Raw genomic sequence first — 22,009 nt, forward strand, 5'->3', positions numbered from 1 at the left:
TCTGGATTCTAAAGAGTGATTAATCTTGGGCTTCCCTTGTGACTCAGCTGGTGAAGAATCTGCCTTCAATTCGGGAGACCTGGGTTCGATCGCTGGGTTGGAAAGATCCCATGGAGAAGGGAAAGGCTACCCACTCTAGTATTCTGTCCCAGAGAATACCATGCACTGTATAGTCCATGGGTCTCAAAGAGTCGGACGAGACTGAGCGACTTTCACTTTCAGAAGTTTTTCTATTAAATGGTAGTTTCAGTGATATAGAATTCTATTATTTTCTGTGGACCAATTGTGACATAATTATTGTAATAAGCAAAAATATAATAGCAACAAATGTTTATCAGTTTTCACAATCAACAGCCAGACAAAAAACAAAAGATAATTATAATTGCAAGCAAGTCCTAAAGGAAACATGATCAACCTAACAATATAAAAAGTGCACAGGGTTTAGGGTTAAGTAGCGTGATGCGGAAGTGCATCTGTGCACACATCCTCAGCCACCCAGCCGGCCTGGTGCCTTTAATCCATTTACGGTTAACGCAATTATCGGTACATGTGACAATTAATGCAAAACATTGCCACGTTCTTAATTGTTTTGGCTTTATTTAGTGTGGGTCTTTTTCCTTCTCTTGTGTTTCCTGACTACAGAAATCCCTTTAGCATTTGCTGTACAGCTGGTTTGGTACATATGTATTCTCTTAACTTTCGCTTGTCTGGAAAGCTTTTGATTTCTCCATCAAATCTGACTGAGAGTCTTTCTGGGTAGAGTATTCTTGGTTGCAGGTTCTTCTCTTTCATCACTTCAAATATATCATGCCATTCCCTCTGGCTTGTACAGCTTCTGTTGAGAAATCCGCTGACAGCCTGATGGGAGTCCCCCTGTCTGTTATCTGTCATTTTTCCCTTGCTGCTTTTCACATTTTATCTTTGTCTTTGGTTTCTGTCAGTTTGACTACTGTGTGTCTCGGTGTGTTCCTCCTTGGGTTGATCCTGCCTGGGACTCCATGCATCCTGGACTTGCTTGACTAATTCCTTTCCCACGTTAGGGAATTTTTCAGCTATTTCTTCAAATATTTTCTCAGGTCCTTTCTCTCTCTCTTCTCCGTCTGGGACCCCTATAATGCAAATGTTGGTGCATGTACTGTCCCAGAGGTCTCAGGCTGTCTTCATCTCTTTTCATTCCTTTTCTGTATTCTGTCCTGTGGCAGTGATTCCACCATTCTGTCCTCCAGGTCACTTATCTGTTCTTCCGCCTCAGTTAATCTGCTACTGATTCCGTCCAGAGCAGTCTTCATCTCTGTTTGTTCTTTAATTCCTCTAGGTCTTTGCGAAGCATTTTTTTACAGCTTTTCCATTATGTTTCTGAGATCCTGGATCATCTTCAGTATCATTATTCTACATTGTTTTTCTGGAAGGTTGCCTATCTACAATTCATTTGGTTGCTTTTCTGGGGTTTTATCTTATCCCTTCATCTGGGATGAAAGCTTTTCATCATGGTTAACTTTCTGCGAATGTGGTTTTGGTCCTAGCTGCTGCGAACTGTGGTTCTTCTTGCTTCTTCTGTCTGCCCTCTGGTGGATGAGGCTACGAGGCGCGTGTAAGCTTCCTGGTGGGAGGGACTGGTGGTGGGAAAAACTGGGTCTTGCTCAGTAAAAATGTAATCCAGTTACCCACTGACCCCGCCCTGTGAGCCGAGCGGCCTGGGGTCTACAGGCTCTATGGTAGGGTTAGTGGTGACCTCCATGGGGACTGACGCCAAGGGGTCCTTTCCAGGACAGTTGCTGCTAGGACCCCCGTCCCTGTGAGGAGCCCCTGCTGACCCACGCCTCCACAGGAGACCCTCCATCACTGGCCGGCAGGCCTGGGTCAGTCTCCTGTGGGGTCACTGCTCCTTTCGCCCAGACCCTGGCACAGACAAGATTCTGTGTGTGCCCTCCAGGACTAGGCTCTGTCTCCCCCAGTCCTGTAACCAAATCCTGCTGGCCTTCAGGGTCAGGCTCCCGGGGGACACCCAGTCCCTTTGTCAGACCCCCAGGCCGGGGAGCCTGACGTGAGGCTCAGAGTCTGCCTAAGAGCGGGAGAACTTGTCTGTATCACTGTTCTCCACGTCGTGGGCCGCCCACCTTGCAGGCATGAGATCTGATTTGATCGTGCTTGCATCCCTCCTACCATCTCGCTGTGATCTTTTCGTCTGTGGACACAGGGTATCTTTTTTGGTGGGTTCCAGTGTTCTCCTGTCAATGGCTGTTCAACAGCTAGTTGTGATTCTGGTGTCCTCACAGGAGATGAGCCCACGTCCTTCTACACGTCCCTCTACTCTGCCATCTTGAACCAGAAGCCCCCCGATTAGGCAATTTTTAGAACCTAATATTTTTATAGGTTTTATGTATCTAATGCCACATATCAGACAAACGGACAGGACAATCTTACATAATTTTATCACCTAACATTTCGTTATTACCAGCAACTTAAGTTGAATTTGTTTTTAAATCAGGAAATCCACTGATTTAATTTATAATCACTCCAGTCTAATATAATGGGAAAATAAGGTCATTTAACATTAAAAAAAAGAAAAAAAAGAAAAGAGACATGCAGATGTGCCCACAGCCTCAAGGAACCACCTGGGGCATCCATGTATAAAATGGTGTTTTTTCCATTTCTTTTATACTTGAAAAATAATGTTGCTTTACCATGAATTACTTACACATGAAATATAAAAATAACCTTCCACCCACGATCTCCAAAATAACCACATTTTAGTGAATTTTCTTTATCCTTTTTTAAAAGTTACGTAAATGCGTTTTTGAATTACTTTTCTATGACTATTGCTTGGGAAGAAATAAATTCCACTTGCCAAGTGCAGGTCCGGGTGGAGCTGTAAGACCTATGAAAAGCCACAGGCCTGCATTTTACCATTTGCTCGGAACCGAGGGGCACATCCGAGGTTTGCAGCTCTGGGATGGTGGAGAAGCACGGCCAGTCAGCACAGAGCGGGCCCGCCAGGCCCTGGGGCAGGACCAGACCAGGGAAGGGGACAGTCGCTGCCCTCGTGTGGGTTTCAGATGGAGAGTGAGAACGCCCCAGGGCCGCACGAGGCCACACGCGCTCAGGACAGACAGAAAGCAGAACGAAGGGCCGCGACTCCTTCAGAGCAGGAGCTGCGTCTGCGCTTCTGCCAAACGGCGGCTGCAAATTACATGGTGCAGAACTCCAGAGGGTGTGGGCGACCACTAAACCAACTACAAAACCCAGCGCGAGGAGGCCCTCCAAGCGTGCAGCCACAGCGTTCTCAGAGCCTAGGGCGGGTGGCGGGTGGTGGTGGGGGCGGGCTGTGTCTCTGGGAAAAAGTGGACATGCCCTGTCCTCTAACGGCCTCCGACCTTGCGGGGCGTCCACTCTGCGGCCTCACCGTTCACGCTGAGCACCATGCTGACCGATGCCTGCCCGATCGTGTTCCGTGCCACACACTCATAGCGGCCAGCGTCTGCGGTCCCAACGTCACGGATGGTGAGGAACCCCTCGGGGCTGATGTGAAATTTCCCGCTTTCTGTCACCTGAACCCCATCCTGGAGCAAAATAAGCACAGAGGACGCGGGAATCAGACCAAGGACCTGAGGGGTCTCTCCTGGGGGCGGGGCACCACGTGCTGGGGCCTCGCGAATGGAGCCCTCCTGACGGCTGTTCTCAGGCCCACCAGACACTGGGACGATCCTGCCCGCTGCAGATTCAAGGGCGGGAACCCCTCCTACCTGCTGCAAAAGACCCAGAAAGCTTAAGACACAAACCTCACTCTGTGGGACTCTGCAGGATCCTGGGGCACAAAAGGTGAGCTTCGTGGGACGTGTGCTGGGCTGGGGGTGCAGAGCGGGGCACCCGGGGTGTGGGAGCAGCCAGGGCAGATGTGTTACCAAGGAAGGCAGGTGACCTCCCAGGACGAGGAGGAAGCAAGGGAGGAGGAGGCGTCAAGGCCCCGAGGACCCCACCTCCCTCCCAGGGAACCACTTCACGGCCTCCAGGAAAGCGTCTTACATTAAACAATTTGTTTATAGTTAAATGCAGACTGGCTTTTCTGTGCTGGGCTCAGTAAGAACACCACAGTGAAACGGGACACCAGAAAATCTCTGTGATTGTAGGACCAAGGACCTAACAAGGGGGACTCTTTCGCTCTGTCACCTAAAAGGACATGCACGGGCGAATGTCCCAAGACTGTCCTGTTCAGGTTGGCTCTTTCCCCGCGACGGCAGGCCTGGGCGCCTCGGCCCTTACCTTGTTCCAGGTGACAGCGGGCTCCGGCTCGCCCTGGGGACGGCAGGGCAGCTGCACATTGCTGCCCGCCTCCACCGTCATGTCCCTGGGGACGCTGGTGAACACTGGGGTAACTGCAAGGCAAGAACAGAGGCTGACTGCGCAGAGCCCAGGCAGCTCAAGGTCCGCGGCAGAGACCCCGGCCCCGGTCAGGGCGGGCCCGGGGCCCCGAGCACCCTCACTGGGGCCAGGCAGACCAGCCTCCCGGTGAGCAGCAGCCTCGGGGCAGCGGCCCGCCTGTCCACGTGGCTCCTGTCCTGCAAGTGAGTCCAAGGCCTCAACCCCCAGGGGCCGGTGATGAGGCGAGCAGGCAGGGCACCAGCTGACGGCCCCACTCACGGGTCATCCATTGTCCTGCCTGCTCAGGACGGGAAGGGAACCCAGAGCCCGTCGGCCGGATCAGACCAGGCCCCCAAGCCCTATCGACGCTCTGCAGGCAGAGCCTCCAGCCCCCTCCCCCAGGCCAGGCCAGCCACAACACGGGGCACAAATTAGCAGTGGAAGCACAGCCCACTGAACTGTAGGAGCCCGCCATGCCCGCGCCGGGCATGTCAGGGTCCCCACGGCTGACACGACGATTCTGGCTATGACTAAGGTCTCAGGATGTGAGTCCAGGGCTGGTCCCCTGGGGGAGGGTGGGGACCACCGCCTACCTCGGGGCTGGACGGTCAGGTGCGCAGCGACACTCTGGGAGCCGATGATGTTCACAGCCTGGCACTCGTACTGGCCCTGGTCGTGCAGGGCGACTGCCAAGATCCTCAGCGTCCCTGATGACAGGACCAGGTGGCGCCTGTCCACCGACAGCTGGCTCCCTGCAAGACGGGGACGCGCTCTCAGCGACATGGACGCAGGCGCAGGAGCCTGGCCTTCCTCGGGGCGGCAGACGGAGCCTCGGGGCCAGGCGGAGGCCTGACTGAGGGACGGAAGGATTGAGCAGCTTGCTATCCCCGGGTCCAGCCTGGAGCCACCGGCCCCAAGGCCTGCCGCCCTGGTCCTCGGTGAGGACAGGTCCACCCGGACACGCCACGGCTTTGGGTCATGTTCTGATTCCGCTGCTGTGGCCTGCCCAGGGCACTGTGCCCCAGGGAGCGAGGGGAGACAGCATGAGTCGCTGCCCTGTTGGCCACTCACCTCCCTTCGTCCAGGCGATGACGGGCTGCGGGTAGCCCTTTGCCTCGCAGTGGAACTCAACCGTTTGGCCCTCTATGACAGCTCTGTCCTGGGGTGTCACGGTGAACTGAGGAAGCGCTTATGGAGGGAAAGATGCGGAAACAAGGCATTCAGGGGACAGCTCTGGGTGCAAAGTCAGTCTCCTTCCCGGAGTGAGCCCTCCCCCCTCACCCAGGGCCCATCAGGACCCCTCTGCTGGTGCAGCATCCCAGGGAGGGAGGAAGAGGCCAGAGAGTGAAAGGATGCAGAGCAGGAAGAAGACCATGCCTCGGGTGCTTCTCAGCATCACACACTCACGTGTGTGGAGACTATTAATCTAACAGCACAGAACTCCCTAACGACCAGCCTCGCTTCCTGCAAAGGGCCCAAGTTCATCTCCTCAGCCTAAACTATATGTATTTGCAAATGGGTAAAATGTTATCTAGTGCAACTGTGTGCGGTGACAGGAGTCATGCTATTATTACTGGGTGAAAAAGACAAAAGTAAATTACAGAATAAATATATCCAATATAATTCCATTTTTATAAAAGCAACAAGCCAACTTCTCAGGTGGCGCTAGTGGTAAAGAAACGGCCTGCCGATGCAGGAGACGCCGGAGACAGGAGCTCAGTCCCTGTGTCAGGAAGATCCCCTGGAGGAGTATGTGGCTACCCCCTCCAGGATTCTGGCCTGGAGAATCCATGGACAGAGGACCTGACAGGCTGGAGTCCATGGGGTCACAGAGAGTCAGGCACAACTGAAGCGACTTAGCACACACAACAGCCACAACCAAAGCCGAACAACACGACTGCACAGTCATACGTGCAAAGAGCGAGCCAGGGGACAGAGCAAAAGGCACCAGCTTGAGCGACTCTGCTTCCGCCGGAGGCTGGAAAAGCTGACGGGGAGACAGGAGGGAAAACTCTGTTTCTGCATTCACACTCTGCTGTCCTAGCACTTGTCAACCAAAGTCCCACTTTGCAATTAGACTTGAAAACTACTCACACTCATTCTAGCCAGTTAAGGACTTTGAAGATACACAACGTTAAGTCTCAGAACTACATATACTCTCAGACTCAGTTCAAAAATCAACCCTAAGGAAACTCCAAGATGTGTGCCAAACTTCTAGACAGCAGTGAATTGGCACGCACACCCACATTCACATGGAGAACACAGCAAAGAAACAGAGCCCTGACCGCCTGATGCATGAGGGCGGAAAATAAACGTGTCTCCAGTCCCACGGAGGGTCCTCAGGGACGGGATAAGGTTCGGCAGGCTCTGGGAAGGGGGGATCCAGCGGAGCTCCAGGGCAGGCCAGGGAGACCAGGGAGCCGGGGCTCCACGCGGACGGGCCTCACCTTGGACGATGATGAACGCCGTGGCGTGGATGCTGTCCACGGTGTTGGAGGCGAAGCAGGTGTACTCCCCGCTGTCCTCCTGCTCCACGTTCTGGATGTAGAGGCCGCCGGACGGGGTGATGCTCACCCGGGGGTCCGTGGGCACGGGGCTGCGGTCGCCCCTGGTCCAGGTGATCTGCGGTGGGGGGTGGCCCGTGGCGCTGCACTCCAAGGTCACACTCTCCCCCACCAGCACCTCTGTGTTCTGGGGCTGGATCACAAATGCCGGGCGAGCTGCCGCGGGAGACAGATTCGGAATCAACATCCTCCAGCCTAGCAGACGGTTCTGCTTGGGTTTTCTACTCATTCTGCCTATTGACGTCTAAAATAAGTAGAACCAATTCAATTCGACTGCATGCTTTGTCTCCTTTCCTTTTTAAAGAAACATGCAGACCATAAAGATGGTGCATGGCCTCAGGTTAAGCCAGCAGCAGCAGTGCTGACCGGTTAGAACCGGTTCCTTTTTCAACCATGGACTGAATTCTGGCCCAGTCTCACTTCTGATGGTTCTAAAAGCACTGTCAGTCTTGTTAGCAAGTAACCCTTGCTAGTAGTTCTTACTGGTTACAAAACACTGTTTTTAAAGGGTATTTAGAACATACAGAAATAACAAATTTCTCTCACAAGAAGGAAAATACAAATGAATAGTATGATAATAGTTTCTGACTCTAAATCCAGAAAAAAAAAATCCACATATTAATTATTGAGCTCTTGAGATGAGTATGTACAGAAACAAAACATGTTTCTAACACGTCAGGAGCACAAACCACCCTTGTCCACCAGGACAGAAATGCGGCCTCGTGGATCAAAACCGGACATTCACTCACCCTTCCGCTCAGAAATTACTCTGCTGGGACGTTACCCCGTAGGTATTTTAATAGGCTTATAGAACAGTACATGTTTTTAAAAGAGGACTTATTGCTGTGCTGTTCCTTTGGGCTGACATCCTTATCCACAATTTTCCAACCCAAAAAGCTCCAAAAATAAGTAATCTTTTTGTAACTTCTTTGTTTACAAACCTTGATCCATTTAGCACAAAGCTACTTACAGTCCTCATCTATTCCACTTACTGAACACTCATAGGACTGAATAGGACTTTATATATTGATAATGATGTTATCTGAGATTCTGTGACAGTTTAAAGCAGAGCAAAATGGTGGGAAACGTACAGGTGATAAAAACTAATTAAAAGAAAACTGGTTGCCTCTGTATAAAATCAAATCAATCTTAAGGCAAAAAATATTGATAGAGGCGAAAGTGTTAATAACCAAAGTCTAATTCATGAGGAAGATAAAAACTGCAGACTAATATGCCCCTAATAACAGAGCTTGAAAATAGATAAAGTACATTTACCCCTTTGTGACTCATGGAAACTTACAAATGGGTCCATTATCATCATCTATATCACAGGATTGGCAGACTTCCATAAAGGGGCTCAGTGCCTATATTTTGGGCTTTTTACGCCATAAATGTGTCAGTGTGATTATGTTCCAAAAAGACTTAATCAACAGACACTGAAATCTGAACTTAATTTCATTATCATGTATTCTAAAATGCTATTCTTAAGTTCCTCAATCGCATAAAAAAGGTAAAACACATTCTTAGTGTAAAGATTTTCTAAAACCAGGCAGTGGTCCAGGCTGGGCAGCCCCTGGTCCAAGCTGACTGGCTGACCCCTGAGTCTGCAGTGACCTTCCCGTCACTGCAGTGACATTCCCATCCCCCTGTAGGAGACCCTTCACGTGCATTTCTGGGAGCAAGGCCAACAAGCTCAGACTGGTGTACTAAGGAAGGCTCTCGTCCCTGAGAAACAAACGAAAATTCAGATCAAAAGAGGTCAGATTTGGAACTCTCGGGCCAGAGGGAGACTCTACCGTTCCCACCGGGGGAATCACCCGCCCCGTTATCACAGCAGCTGTGCTAAGGACTCGCACTGTTCACATCCTGCTACTCCCTCTGTCCTGACCTGTCCCTCCAGCACGGCGCCACTGCGACCCACATCACACGGGCTCCCCTGGTCCTTACAAACCAAGCACAAGCTCCTTAGCCGCCAGGAGCCCTGTCTTCTCTGGCAGACTCACAGCCGTGTGGCTCTGCAGAGATCCTGGACGCCTGGTTCCACATGGGGAACCTGGGATTAAAGGGGTTTGATTTGGCTGCAGTTATCTGCCCTGTGCTTTCCTCTAACTGGTGTTTGAGAGCTGGGGATTCTCATTCATCAGTCAATCTGGACTATGTCTCTGCCAGGATACACTGAGGCGTACACAGTTCTCATAGTAAGACTCTAAACGGAGAACCACAGAGATCACTCATCCTGCCGCCGAGGGTGTTGCAAGGCCCTGAATCACACAGCACGAGAGAGACACAGACTCAGGACCACTCACAGGAGGAAGACCAGAACCGTGGCGGCACCGCAGCCAGCTGCGCTGTGTCCAGCGGCCCTGGGGCCAGGGTCACCCCCAGGCTCTTCTCTAAAGGCCAGCTCCTCTTCTGGCCCAAGTCCCAAGGGTCAACACTTGGACAAGAGTGGGGTTTGTAACCTGGTGTGACCGAGGCCAATCCAAGGACGTAGCTGTGCTTCCTTTGGCTCCAACTATCTTTTCAGATCAGGTACCAGTACTTTAGATATGGGAATTTTGCATCAAAATTCAGATTTTGGGTTTCTTTTAAGTCGCCAAGGCCTATAGCACAAGAGCAAGCCCACTGCCAGGGGGCAGCCAGTGAGATGCCCTCAGGACCACCGCAAGCGGAGGCATTGGGCAGGGGCACTTGTCTCCCCAGGTGTCCACAGCCCTCTGGACAGTGACCCCAGCAGCAGCTACCCACGGCCACTCTGAGTGACCACCTGGATGCAGGGTTGGCAGTGGACCAGAGCGATGGTCGGGGGTCACGCGTGACCCTGAGCCGACTCTGCTGCTGGTGCTTCAGCCGGGACACTGGTGTCTGTCTCTCACCACCAGGGGCAAAGAGAGAAGGGAGCGACGGGGAGGAAGGGGATTCGGGAAGGGCTGAGTGTCCGAGGAGCTCTGTGCCTACCTGGAGACCGGAAGTATCTGAGGGTCACCTCCTGCGTCTTCACCTCGCCGGCCACGTTCTTCGCCATGCACTGGTAGATGCCCTGGTCCGTCTCTCGCGTGTTCTGGATCATGAGGGTCCCGTCATCCAGCAAGTTCAAGCGGGAATCCGTCTTCATGCTCAGCTCATTGCTATAATGACAGACCTGGCTGGCTCAGGCCCCCAAAGCACAGGAAACACCTAGTCCTCCCCGGGCGTCAGGTCCCAGCCCAGGGACTCTGGCCTCGAGGCACAGACCACCGGAGGTGCCAGAGAAACGTCTCCTCCTCTTTGCATTCCTTCCAGGGAGGAGCAGGAAGGGTCGGGTGGGAGGAGGAAAGGTCAGGGTGGGCAGGCAACCTGGAGCTCCTGGGGTACCGGGACGGCCGGGACCCGGCGCCCAGCACCCCTCTGACGGCTGGGACCCAGAGTTCAGCACCTGTCCAATGGCTGGGACCCAGCGCCCCCAGCACCCTGTCCAGTACCCCCAGCACCCCGTCTGATGGCTGGGACCTGGGGCCCCCAGCACCCTGTCCAGTACCCCCAGCACCCCGTCTGACGGCTGGGACCTGGGGCCCCCAGCACCCTGTCCAGTACCCCCAGCACCCCGTCTGATGTCTAGGACCCGGCGCCCAGCACCCCGTCCAGAAGCACTCACTTGTTCCGCAGCCAGATGATCTCGGGCTTGGGGTTGCCCTCAGCCCTGCAGGTGAAGAAGACGGTGTTGCCCAGGGTGACGTCGGCGTCCTGCGGCTCCGACGTGATCCGCGGCCTTTCTGCACCAAAAGGAAAGCAGACCCTCTTGTCTTGGTCCTAGACCACCGTGCGAACAGGAGCCCAGAGCGAGCCCCTTTGGTTCGAGAGAAAATCGCACATGTCCAAACCAAAAACAGTCCTGTGAGGACGGCCAGCGAGAACAGCTTCTCCACAGAGAAGACTGCTCCAGAGCTGAACCGCAGCATGTCCAGGACCTCAGGCCCACCGCGAGACCCCTGCCACCAGACCAGCCCTCACGGGCGAGGGCAGGACACAGAGATCACAGGGCCGCCCGGGGTGAAGTCAGTCACCCGCACACGCAAGGGGCCAGGACCCTGACCGCAAAGGGATGGTCATGAGAGGTCACAAATGGTGACCAGCAAGGGACTGAACTGCTGCGTTACCAGGAAACAGAGTGACTTTCGACTGCAGTCGATTCTGTTTGTAATATATAAATATAAAGATGATGCCTTGGAAAAGCCAATTTTCCCACTCCAACAGCGTGCTAAGCCGATGAGCTGAGTTCCTCGGCATTTACAAATATGGGAGATCCTGCCCTGCAGGCTCTGACTGTTGTTTGTGGTGAGGGGTCACGCGCCTGCAGGCAGCACACAGGTGAATCAGCTGGATGAACCCAGGCTCGTCCACCCCTCGTGGCCACCGCCCAGATCCAGACAAAGGAGGCGGCCAGCTCCCAGCCGGCAGCCCCAAGCCCTCCCCCAGGAGCTGCGCCCTCCCTCCACAGGCCCCGCCGCCTGGCAGCTGCAGCCTCTAAAGGCAGAGGGTTGGAAGGAGCAACAGACGACCTGATGCATTTCATGTTGCTAATTTTTTTTTTGCAGGGAAACCTGACAATAAAACTCACATTTATTACCAAATAATTTCCTACAGATACTGCAGAGACAGACTCTGCAGCGGGGACCCAGTGAGGCCCACCCAGACTTGCTTCATGGGGTCCCCGGGGACAGACGGACACAGGGCTGCACGCGCCCCACCCTCCAGAGGCACTCACCACAGTCCAGCTCCTCCGGGGTGATGGTGGCCACGGACCGGCCCTGGATGTGCCTGGGATACTCACAGGTGGCCGCGGCCTGTGCGTTTCCTGACCGCGCATAGCCCTTCAGCAGGTCTGCCAGCCACAGGATCTCACAGTCGCAGCGAAGCGCGTTGGAGTCCAGGCGCCTGCGAGGAGGCCGGGGGTGAGGCCATGAGACGCGGGGCGCAGGGCGGGCCAGCCCAGACGGGCCCGTGGGGCAGGGGCTGCCGACGACGGAGTATGAGCGGGCCTGCCTGACCAGGAGCCGACCCGCAGGACCCACACTCGGCAGAACCAGAGCCGGGGAGCAGGGAGCCCAAGAGACACAGTAAAGGGTGGTGCTGCGCGATCAAAGGCGTGAGACGCAGGGTGGAAGCAGGACTGACGTGGGCTAGCGGAGCCGGCGCACACGAGAGCCTGCCTGAGACGGACGACACGGGAATCCCCAAGCAAAGCACCACCCCCGCCACCGGCGATTATCTCACGGGACCCCGACTCCCCCGAGGGGCACCTCTCAGGGGCTGAATGGCCCCGCAAGCCCCCAGGGAGGGGGCCCGTGAAGGTGGACTCAACCCTCCCAACAGGAGAAATGGGCAAGGTGCCACCTCCGCCCTCGGCATGACGGCCGTTTATGTGGCAAAGCCCCAGGTGAGGGGTGTAGCGGGTGGACCAGAAACTGTGGCTGCCTGACCTGACACGTGCTGGCCAGAGGCCGGAAACCAGCTCTGCTCAGACCCAAGGAGGCAGCTGCAGGCTGGCCACGCTGGGCAGGGGCCCCCCTGGGACCAGAGCCAAGGGCCTGCCCGCAGGCATCCACTCAGCTCCCCCAGTGAGCCAGGGCTCCTTGGGAGGCAAGCCCAACATCAGACCCTCTCTCTGAGGGTGCCTTGGGGTGGCAGGAGCGGCAGGTAGGGCTGGCCCCTCTCCAGATGGTCAGCTCCGATGAGTGTGGCTGTCGGGGTCTACGGGGCTCCACGCAGACCCGCCAGAGCTCCCCCCGCCTCAGGGACCTGCCCGGCGCCTGCCGGCCCCTCAGCCCCACTGGGAAAAGGACCTCTGTGCTTAGGGCGGGCCCCGGGGACAGAGGGTGGGCAGGCGGGCCCAAGTGGGTGACACTGGCCGGAAGCCCCCAGCTGCACGCTCCCTTGGCCATCCCGGGGTTGGGGGACCTTGATGGGACCGAGAAGTCTGAGGTGTCACAGATGGGCAGAGGCCACGATGCAGACTCAGGGCAGAAAGAAGGCAGGGACAGAGCCCTGCCAGCCTGTTCTGGTCTCAGGGAGGCCCCGTCTGCCCTGACTATCCAGGTACACTATCCAGGAACCTCGTTCCTGCTCTCTTATCTGTTGAAGAGGCAGCAGTTATCTTATCTGCCACCTAGCTTGACATCTGGCTAGAGATTTCTTTATTCTTTATCCTAAAGAAAAAGACTGTAAATAGTGAGGAAAGCTTGTGCCTTATTCACTGAGGAGAAAAACAAAAGTCCACTCTGGGTCCAGGCTCGGCAATCTGACTATTCTGTCTCTCTCTTAAGTCTAGTTCATTGTTCACACTCAGTAATACCTAACTGAGAAACAATGGCCTTCAAGACCTCAGAGAAAAACACACAGAAGACGTGAGACAGTCTTCCACCAGTACCAGAACACCTCGGTTCTGCCAGAACACCTCGGTTCTGTCATTGGTCCTGTCAGAACACCTCAGTTCTGTTATCGGTTCTGTCAAAACACCTCGGTTCTGTCAGAACAACTCGGTTCTGTCACCGGTCCTGTCAGAACAGCTCAGTTCTGTCAGAACACCTCAGTTCTGTCAGAACACCTCGGTTCTGTCATCGGTTCTGTCAGAACACCTCGGTTCTGTCATCGGTTCTGTCAGAAGTGATCAGTGTGAAGATAGCTTCTTTTCAGAGATCTGAAAATGGACAGAATTCAGCTGTGTGCACGCCTAAAGAAAAGGAATGGAATACAGCTTAGAGATTCTTTCTAGGCTGATTTTATTTCCACCAGTAAAATATGTTAACACGGAATTAAAAACCAATTTGAAGAATTTAAAATTGATTTTTAAAAAAGTCTTACTTGCCTAGTGTGTTAACCTGAGGCCACATTTCCTGAGTCAGCTAGGCCCGGGTTGTGGCTCTGACGGTTTAATCCACCCTCCCTTCCTAAGCCACATCCAGAGTGGGATGAAATCCTCAAAATACCCCGTGAATAGGGAGGTAACTGCAAAGCATGGAGAAGCCGTCTTTGCTGGAAAGGCAGCGTGAAGGTCACATACTTACAATCTTTTCATAGATTCCAAGTGATTAAATGTCCCTGGAACCAAATGTGTAATTCGGTTATTATGTAAAAACCTGTTGAAAGAGATAATAAACCAAAGAGATTCTTTAAAATACTTCTTAGGCATGTTGCAAAGAGTAAACACAGTCCAATAAATCAGCCTTTAAAGAGTATCTCCATGACTGCCTTTGTTTAACAGAAACGAACTTGAGAGCAACACGACTGAGCAGAGAAAATAACTGCATTTCCCCATCTTATTGCTACTGCCACTCCTGGACTGTCAGGGGAGCACAGATTCCCTGCTGAGAAGTCCCCGAGTCTGACAGGTGAGGTGCTCTTTCTGTTACAGGGGAAGGGCCGAGTCGGGAGCCCCAGAACCGCGGGTGGAGAAGGGGACCAGGAGGCAGAGGGGACTTACAGCCGCTCCAGCTTCGGCAGATGCTGAAACGACTCTGGGTCCAAAGTTTCTATCTGATTGAAGTGCAGGTATCTAGAGAGATTTTTAAAAAGGGGACAAGAAACAAGTTGTAAGCAATTCTGTGTTTCTACAGAGCTAGAGTTTCGCTGAACACATGTTTTCTCTAAGTCATTTGAATCCACACATCAATAGATAACTCTCTAGAGCTCCTACATTGCATGCAGATCAAATTAAGTCATCCAGCAGGAAGGTTCAAGACCATGGAGAACTGGGCGCAGACTTTAAGTGGCGGATGGAGCGGTGTGAGGAAGGGTCTGGCTCGCCCAGCGGGCCTCCTTCCTTCCCAATGGGGGCAGGACCAGGGATGCCCAGCTCCACAGACACGGACCTTTCTAGAAAACCCAACAGAATCTTCACCTCACCACACACGCAGCTATGTGAACGCCTTCGTTCCAACCGTCTAACTCCCAGATGGATTTAGGAGCCGAACGGACACTTCAAAGGGACGCTGGGGACGATGTTCCTCAGCTGCAGAAACCACCACACAGATAACAGAAGAGGCTGCCCGAGGAAGTGAGCACTGCACCTCCTCAGACGTCCCTGGGCTAACTACACAGAGCATCAGCGCTCAGACGCTGTCCATGGAAGAAGATGAGTCCTTGCTTTCTATGAAGGACACGGTTTCCGTAAAACTAAGTTCTGGTTCTCCTGAATTCCGCTCTTCTCGCTGTGAAACCGGAGGGTTTTCCCCTCAGAAGAACGGCCGAGTCACCTGATGCTGGCTGCACAGGGGCCCCTCCTGACACTCCGGCCCCCGGGGGTCTACTCTCCCGGGCCAGACGCTGGGAAGACACGCAGCGACCGCGCGGTGCCAGGCTGCTGGGCCGCCTCCCCCCGGCAGCCTGGTGGGCTGGGCTGTGCCCAGCGCCCTACTCGCCTGCGAGGGGGCCTCAGGGCAGGGTGGCCGGGCAGCAGCAGGAGGAGAGCTCCGTCCTGACTGCGGAGGATGCGCGCGCCCAGCAGTCAGTGTGGGCAGCCCAGCCGGGCTGATCGGGGGGCCCACCTGCCAGCCAGGCCCACGGTGAATCCTGGGCGAGGACAACGGGGAAGAGAAGGCACGACACAGCAGCTGCAACCCGATGCTGGGTTTAAAAACCTACGGGCCGGCCCCGCGGGCGGCCAGATGTGGGTGCTGCCTCGAGGCCACCCCCCTGACAGAGAGGAAACGGGCCCAGGGAGGGAAGGGGGCCCACCCGGCTCAGTGCCTGACACCAGCCTGCAGGCTCCAGAGAGCCCGGGGCGGCTCCAACGGAGGGGCGGAGAGCAGCCCGAAGGATACCAGGCAGCCGGGGACCTCAGGCCGCAGCCCCTCACGAGGTTCCCCGTTCTGGGTGTGCGCCGGCTGCACGGCCTCGCCCAGCCCAGGAGCGGGGCGGGGGGCCACATCAGTGAGGCCCCCCTCCACGAGCCTCGCCCAGGCCAGCAGCGGGGTGGGGAGCCTGTGCACACAGCCCATTAGTGAGGCCCCCCCCAATCGATTCAAACAAAGTCGAAACACTCGCACCGGCCTGCCCTCCTCCTTCAACGCCTGAGAGGGCAGAGATGCTGGGCAGACAGGGCCTCAGCCTCCTCCCGCCCCCACCCCGCACCAGCCCCGCCTTTAGCCGAGCACAAGCTCCCGCAGGACGTGGAAGCCCCAGGGGTGGGCACTCACGGGTGGCGGACCTGAGCCTGCTCTCCTTGGGGACATGCCCCTTCTCCCTCGGCCCAGGTCCGAGCAGTCTCTTTACCTCCAAGTCTCTGCAGCAGAGACCCCTGCCCAGTGCCTCCCGGGGTCCCCAGGGCCTTAGTTGAAAGCATCCACTCAGACCTCGCCGCGGGGGGTGCCACTCCCTTCCCTCCCCGTTCTGCCCCGACTGAGGCTCTGTTTTCCTCCAAAACAACCCAGCTCACTCCCTCAACCCCAAGGCCGGAGCCTCCAGAGAGCAAGTCTCGCCCAGCCCCGACCCCTTCACATCGACAGGGACGCGGGGACATGCTCCCGGGGAGCCTCCCTCCCCCGCGCCACTCCAGATGCCCACAGATCCCTGCAATGGCCTGACCTCTGTGCACACAGCCCTCAGGCCAACCTCCCCCAGTCCAGTCCACGCCGAGCACAGCGGGCCGGGAAAGCAGCTTTCAGCCGAATAAATAAACAGGTATTTAAGCACGAGCCCAGCGTGTGCTTAGGAAGCTCCTGCTTTGGGTGAGGCCTCCCCAGTTCCGCCTCGAGGTCTCTGGGGAAGCTTCTGAGTCCTGCCAACCGACAGAACACCAAAAACATCCTGCTCCACTGCGGCATCGCGGGACGAAACTGCCTGGCACATGGTGATTCCAGCCCAGTGAGGGACAGCCCAGCGCTGGCCAAGGAATAAGCAGGTCAGAGAAACGCCTGTAACCGGGAGCTCTGCTTAAAATGGACAGGCTGACTTCACAGCAGAGCAGGACTGCATACGAGGCCCCAGAAACGGCATCCGGTGTTCCCTAACTGGAAACACATGGAGGAAAGTTTATTTTCTCCAAAATAATGATGTCATGAGCGAGGGAAGTAGCCTCGACGTGCAGATTCACAAACAGGAAATGCTGCACAAGGACGACTGCCTCCTCGTCCCCACTTCTCCCCAAAAGACCTCCAGCTGCTCAGACCTGTTTGCGAGGCTGTCTCGACCACGGAGCGGCAGAGGTCAGCTGGTATTCCTGGCCCTTGTCTGGGGACGCAGGGCCCAGGACGCGAGCAGAGGGAGGCACCGCGGCTTTGTGGTCTGCATGCAACACCCGTGTCCCCCCGCACAGACATGCATCGTGCAGGCAGCAGACGGGGCCCGCGCTTCGGGCGAGAGGTGAGGGGCAAGTGAAGTCCAAGACAGCCACAACAGGGGGCACTTACAGTTGCTCAAGAGAGACAAGCCCCTTGAAGGCCTGCCGGTCAATCGCCTGGATCTCATTCTTGTACAGATAGCTGAAACAAGAAACACGGGGTCAGCACGCGCCAGGCTGCAACAAGAAACACGGAGTTAACACGCGCCACGCTGGCACTCGGAGGGCGACGAGACTTCCGCTCGGGCCTGGAGACAGTGTCCAAGCTCACAACCGTGTGAGGACACAAACAGAACGCTTGCACAGTTAGGAGAGCTCCTCCAAGGAGGCTCCTCGCTCCTTATCCAGGGAAAACCTCCTACTGGAGACGTCAGGCCACCACACCCCAGACGCACGGATTGCTGGCGGGCAGTTATGAACGGCTGACAGAGCACATGCTTCAGAGCCTTAAGAAAATAAAATTTCCTGACAAACAGGTACAAGGCACTGAAGGTAAGGCTCTGGGACTGACACCGATACAGTTTCAAATGTGTGCGTGCATGTTCAGTCCTGCCTGACTCTTCATGACCCCGTGGACTGTAGCCCACCAGGCTCCTCTGTCCATGGCATTCTCCAAGCAAGAATACTGGGGTGGGTGCCATGCCCTCCTCCAGGGGATCGTCCCAACCCAGGGATCGAACCTGCATCTCCTGCATCAGCAGGCGGATCCTTTACCACTGAGCCACCTGGGAAGCCCACTTTCAAACGCCCAGAAATAATCTAGGGAATAGAAATTATAAAGACTAAATTCGTGGATGACCAGTCATCCACTCAAATCCCATTCTTCTAAAACAGAAGCAACCAAGGCTAATCGGAAGAGCGACGCAACGGGCTGGTGCCTATTTCTATATGGCCTGCAGGCTAAGAACGGTTCTTATGTTTTTAAATGACTGAACATTTTCAAAGAAGAATATTTGGCGACACGTGAAAATCATGTGAGATTCAAATCTGTGTCCGAAATGCAGGGCCACACGACCTCACTTATGGTCTCCTGTGGCTGACACCATGCTCCCTGGAAACCGACCCTTGTGGTTCTCAAGGCCTCAAGTGTGTGCTGTCCTGTCCTTGCCAGGAGTCTGCCAGCTCCAGAAGGGGCTCATTGAGGATGAAGACATTCACACCAAAGCATCCGATTCCCCACCCTGCAAACCCATGTGTGCTGAGTCTGCCCGTCTGCCCAGGACCTCAGGACACACGTGTCTACCGCGGCCACCTAAATGCAGGCATGGAGACACCTGTCCCGGGCACCCCTCCACTGCTGCTGCGGGTAGACGGACGATCAAACCCCCCACTTCCCTGCAGAGTGACTCGGCAGGCCCCGCTCTGCAGTCTCCCTGACGGACGATCAAACCCCACACTTCCCTGCAGAGTGACTCGGCAGGCCCCACTCTGCAGTCTCCCTGACGGACGATCAAACCCCCCACTTCCCTGCAGAGTGACTCGGCAGGCCCCGCTCTGCAGTCTCCCTGACGATCAAACCCCACACTTCCTTGCAGAGTGACTCGGCAGGCCCCGCTCTGCACTCTCCTGACGAACGATCAAACCCCACACTTCCCTGCAGAGTGACTCGGCAGGCCCCGCTCTGCAGTCTCCCTGACGGACGATCAAACCCCACACTTCCTTGCAGAGTGACTCGGCAGGCCCCGCTCCGCAGTCTCCCTGACGGAGGATCAAACCCCACACTTCCCTGCAGAGTGACTCGGCAGGCCCTGCTCCGCACACTCCGTGGCTGGGCTGCCGCCTGCCCGCCCGCCTGGTGAGCAGCGCCGCTCTGGCTCAGTCCTTCACTCCCAGGACGTGCTCCCCTTGAATGGTGTCTGTGCGGGGAATCCAGCGGGACTGGGGCTGCAGTCCTCCCAGGCGCCCCCCCCCGCCCCACCCCCCCCGCCCACTGGGCACCCATCTGCGGAGGCCATGTCAGAAGGAGCTGCAAGCCTGAACCTAAACCAGCTAGAAGGCCCCGAATCGGAGGCCTGGTGCCAGCAGGGCCTGGCAGGACCTGGCTTCTCCGGGTTGGGGACTTGAATCCCCGGGCTGCCACGGAACGCTGATTCTTAAATAAGAACAGGCTTCTCTGCCTGTTTCTTCCTGTGCAAAACGGAGGGAACAGCAGCGCCTTACAGCCGGGGCCCCAAGCTCTGCGATCAGATGTCTGATGATCTGGGGTGGAGCTGACGCAATAATAATCGAAATAAGCTGCACGATAAACGTGACGCACTTGAATCATTCCTGAAACAACCCCCACCCCTATCCGAGTAAATACTGTCTTCCACAAAACCGGTCCCTAGTGCCAAAAAAGCTGGGGACTGCGGTCTTCCCGGGTCAATCACTGGAATTCCACAAACACTCAGAAGCTCTGGATCACAGCCCCACACAAGGTGACTCCTGTCTAGGTAGGTCTGAGTGATTTCTCCTCTAAGTCTGAAGGGAGGTTTCTGCACCCACTTCTTAAAAACAAATGAAAAGCAAAGCAAAATGTCAACATGGACATCACCTTGCATGAACTTCAAAAAGATGAGAGTAAAGAAATCCTTTCAAAGAACATGAGCAACAGCTGAACCACTGCATGTTGGTAAAGACATCAGGGATAATCCATTTTTCCCAAGAATAACTGGGTATTGATCATGAGCTAATAAGAAACCATAAGCAATTCTCTACTTCATCACAAAGTTCCCTTTGATTATGAGTTCTATCTCAAGGGTGCATTTCATCAGGAGGAAATCTTAGTGCAGGGGAAGCTTTATTCCTTACCCAGAAGTCACTGGAGTTCCAGCAGGTAAGGAACACTCACCAATTAAATAAACACCAAGGATGAAATATGTACTTCTATGCAGAGTACATCATGAGAAACGCTGGGCTGGAGGAAGCACAAGCTGGAATCAAGATTGCTGGGAGAAATATCAATAACCTCAGATATGCAGATGACATCACCCTTATAGCAGAAAGTGAAGAAGAACTAAAAAGCCTCTTGATGAAAGTGAAAGAGGAGAGTGAAAAAGTTGGCTTAAAGCTCAACATTCAGAAAACTAAGATCATGCCATCTGGTCCCATCACCTCATGGGAAATAGATGGGGAAACAGTGGAAACAGTGGCAGATTTTACTTTTTTGGGCTCCAAAATCACTGCAGATGGTGACTGCAGCCATGAAATTAAGACGCTTACTCCTTGGAAGGAAAGTTATGAGCAACCTAGACAGCATATTAAAAAGCAGAGACATTACTTTGCCAACAAAGGTCCATCTAGTCAAGGCTATGGTTTTTCCAGTGGTCACATATGGATGTGAGAGTTGGACTATAAAGAAAGCTGAGCACCGAAGAATTGATGCTTTTGAAGTGTGGTGTTGGAAAAGACTCTTCAGAGTCCCTTGGACTGCAAGGAGATCCAACCAGTCCATCCTAAAGGAGATCAGTCCTGGGTGTTCATTGGAAGGACTGATGTTGAAGCTGAAACTCCAGTACTTTGGCCACCTGATGCGAAAAGCTGACTCATTTGAAAAGACCCTGATGCTGGGAAAGATTGAGGGCGGGAGGAGAAGGGGACGACAGAGGATGAGATGGTTGGATGGCATCACCGACTCAATGGATGTGGGTTTGGGTGGACTCCGGGAGTTGGTGATGGACAGGGAGGCCTGGTGTGCTGCGGTTCATGGGGTCACAAAGAGTCGGACACGACTGAGTGACTGAACTGAACTAAGGATGAAATAATGAATTCCGAAAGCTTCTTAAACATTCACACTGCATGTTGCCCAGTTTCCTAGATCAGTGCCTGTCAAGATGGACCCTAGTGATGAGGTCCAGGGAGTTGGGGGAGGAGGTAGGAACCCCAGGAGCTGGACGGTGGGTTCACAGGACCCCTTCCCACCACCTCCTCCCATTACCGCCAAACACCACTCAGTCCACCCCTGGGGACCCCGGGACCTGCCGCTGTGGGCAGCTCAGATGCCCTTGGGCTGGAGACGGGGAAAGGCTGGCACGTGGACACCTGAGGAGGAATCCTGCCAACAGACAAGGATTAAAAATATTATTTCTAATAATTATCTTAAGTGAAAAATGGAGTGTCCCAAACTGCTTAATAGGAAACTTATTCAGAGAGTAAATAATAAGGTGCTCTTGGGTAATTCAAGCCCCCAAAAGTTTAAAAATTAAAAAATAAAAAAGACTAAACTTGTACACACACTGCAAATACTGGCGATCAGTTAATGGACTCTGCCTCTGCTTTCTTCTGGAGCTTGTGCTGTGCTGGGCTGAGTCACTCAGTCGTGTCTGACTTTCTGCGACCCCACGGACTGCAGCCCACCAGGCTCCTCGGTCCATGGGGATTCTCCAGGAAGGATACTGGAGTGGGTAGCATGCCCTACTCTAGGGGATCTTCCCCACCCAGGGATCGAACCCGAGTCTCCCGCATTGCAAGAGGATTCTTTACCGTCTGAGTCACCAGGTAAGCCCAACTGGAATGGGTAGCCTAACCCTTCTCCAGGGGATCTTCCCGACCCAGGAATCAAACCAGCGTCTCCTGCATTGTAGGCGAATTCTTTACCAGCTGAGCTACCAGGGAAGCCCCTTCAGGATATTACACTGCTTTAAAATAAAAAACCAAAACATAAGTAAGCAGATGAAAACTCAAGATAAATAGGAGGACTATCCCTCATTTTAAAAATGAGCAACAAGGCTTAGTGTGAACCCTGGTAATGAAAAATTAACATGCTGCCACTAAAGCGAGAGGAAACTGTGTA

General features: G+C 54.4%; 1 protein-coding gene across 3 annotated transcripts in view; it reads right to left on the minus strand.

Annotated features, from left to right (window-relative positions):
* Positions 1-22,009, minus strand: part of PXDN (peroxidasin) — a 67,444-nt gene that overhangs the window by 15,828 nt on the left and 29,607 nt on the right. For 2 of the 3 annotated variants that reach the window (XR_011484901.1, XM_020900020.2), the window contains exons 4-14: positions 17,309-17,380; positions 14,383-14,454; positions 13,967-14,038; positions 11,668-11,837; positions 10,558-10,675; positions 9,882-10,051; positions 6,807-7,079; positions 5,431-5,547; positions 4,953-5,111; positions 4,261-4,373; positions 3,404-3,560 (exon numbers count right to left, since the gene is read on the minus strand). Coding sequence is in view for 2 of the 3 variants with exons in the window: in XM_020900020.2 (XP_020755679.2) it covers positions 3,404-3,560; positions 4,261-4,373; positions 4,953-5,111; positions 5,431-5,547; positions 6,807-7,079; positions 9,882-10,051; positions 10,558-10,675; positions 11,668-11,837; positions 13,967-14,038; positions 14,383-14,454; positions 17,309-17,380 (1,493 nt within the window). In the remaining variant the exon portion in view is untranslated. The remainder of the gene's footprint in view (positions 1-3,403; positions 3,561-4,260; positions 4,374-4,952; positions 5,112-5,430; positions 5,548-6,806; positions 7,080-9,881; positions 10,052-10,557; positions 10,676-11,667; positions 11,838-13,966; positions 14,039-14,382; positions 14,455-17,308; positions 17,381-22,009) is intronic. The other variant, XM_070459141.1, reaches the window with a different exon arrangement.

Source organism: Odocoileus virginianus, chromosome 31 (genome assembly GCF_023699985.2).
Source record: "Odocoileus virginianus isolate 20LAN1187 ecotype Illinois chromosome 31, Ovbor_1.2, whole genome shotgun sequence".
NCBI classification, from domain to species: Eukaryota; Metazoa; Chordata; class Mammalia; order Artiodactyla; family Cervidae; genus Odocoileus; species Odocoileus virginianus.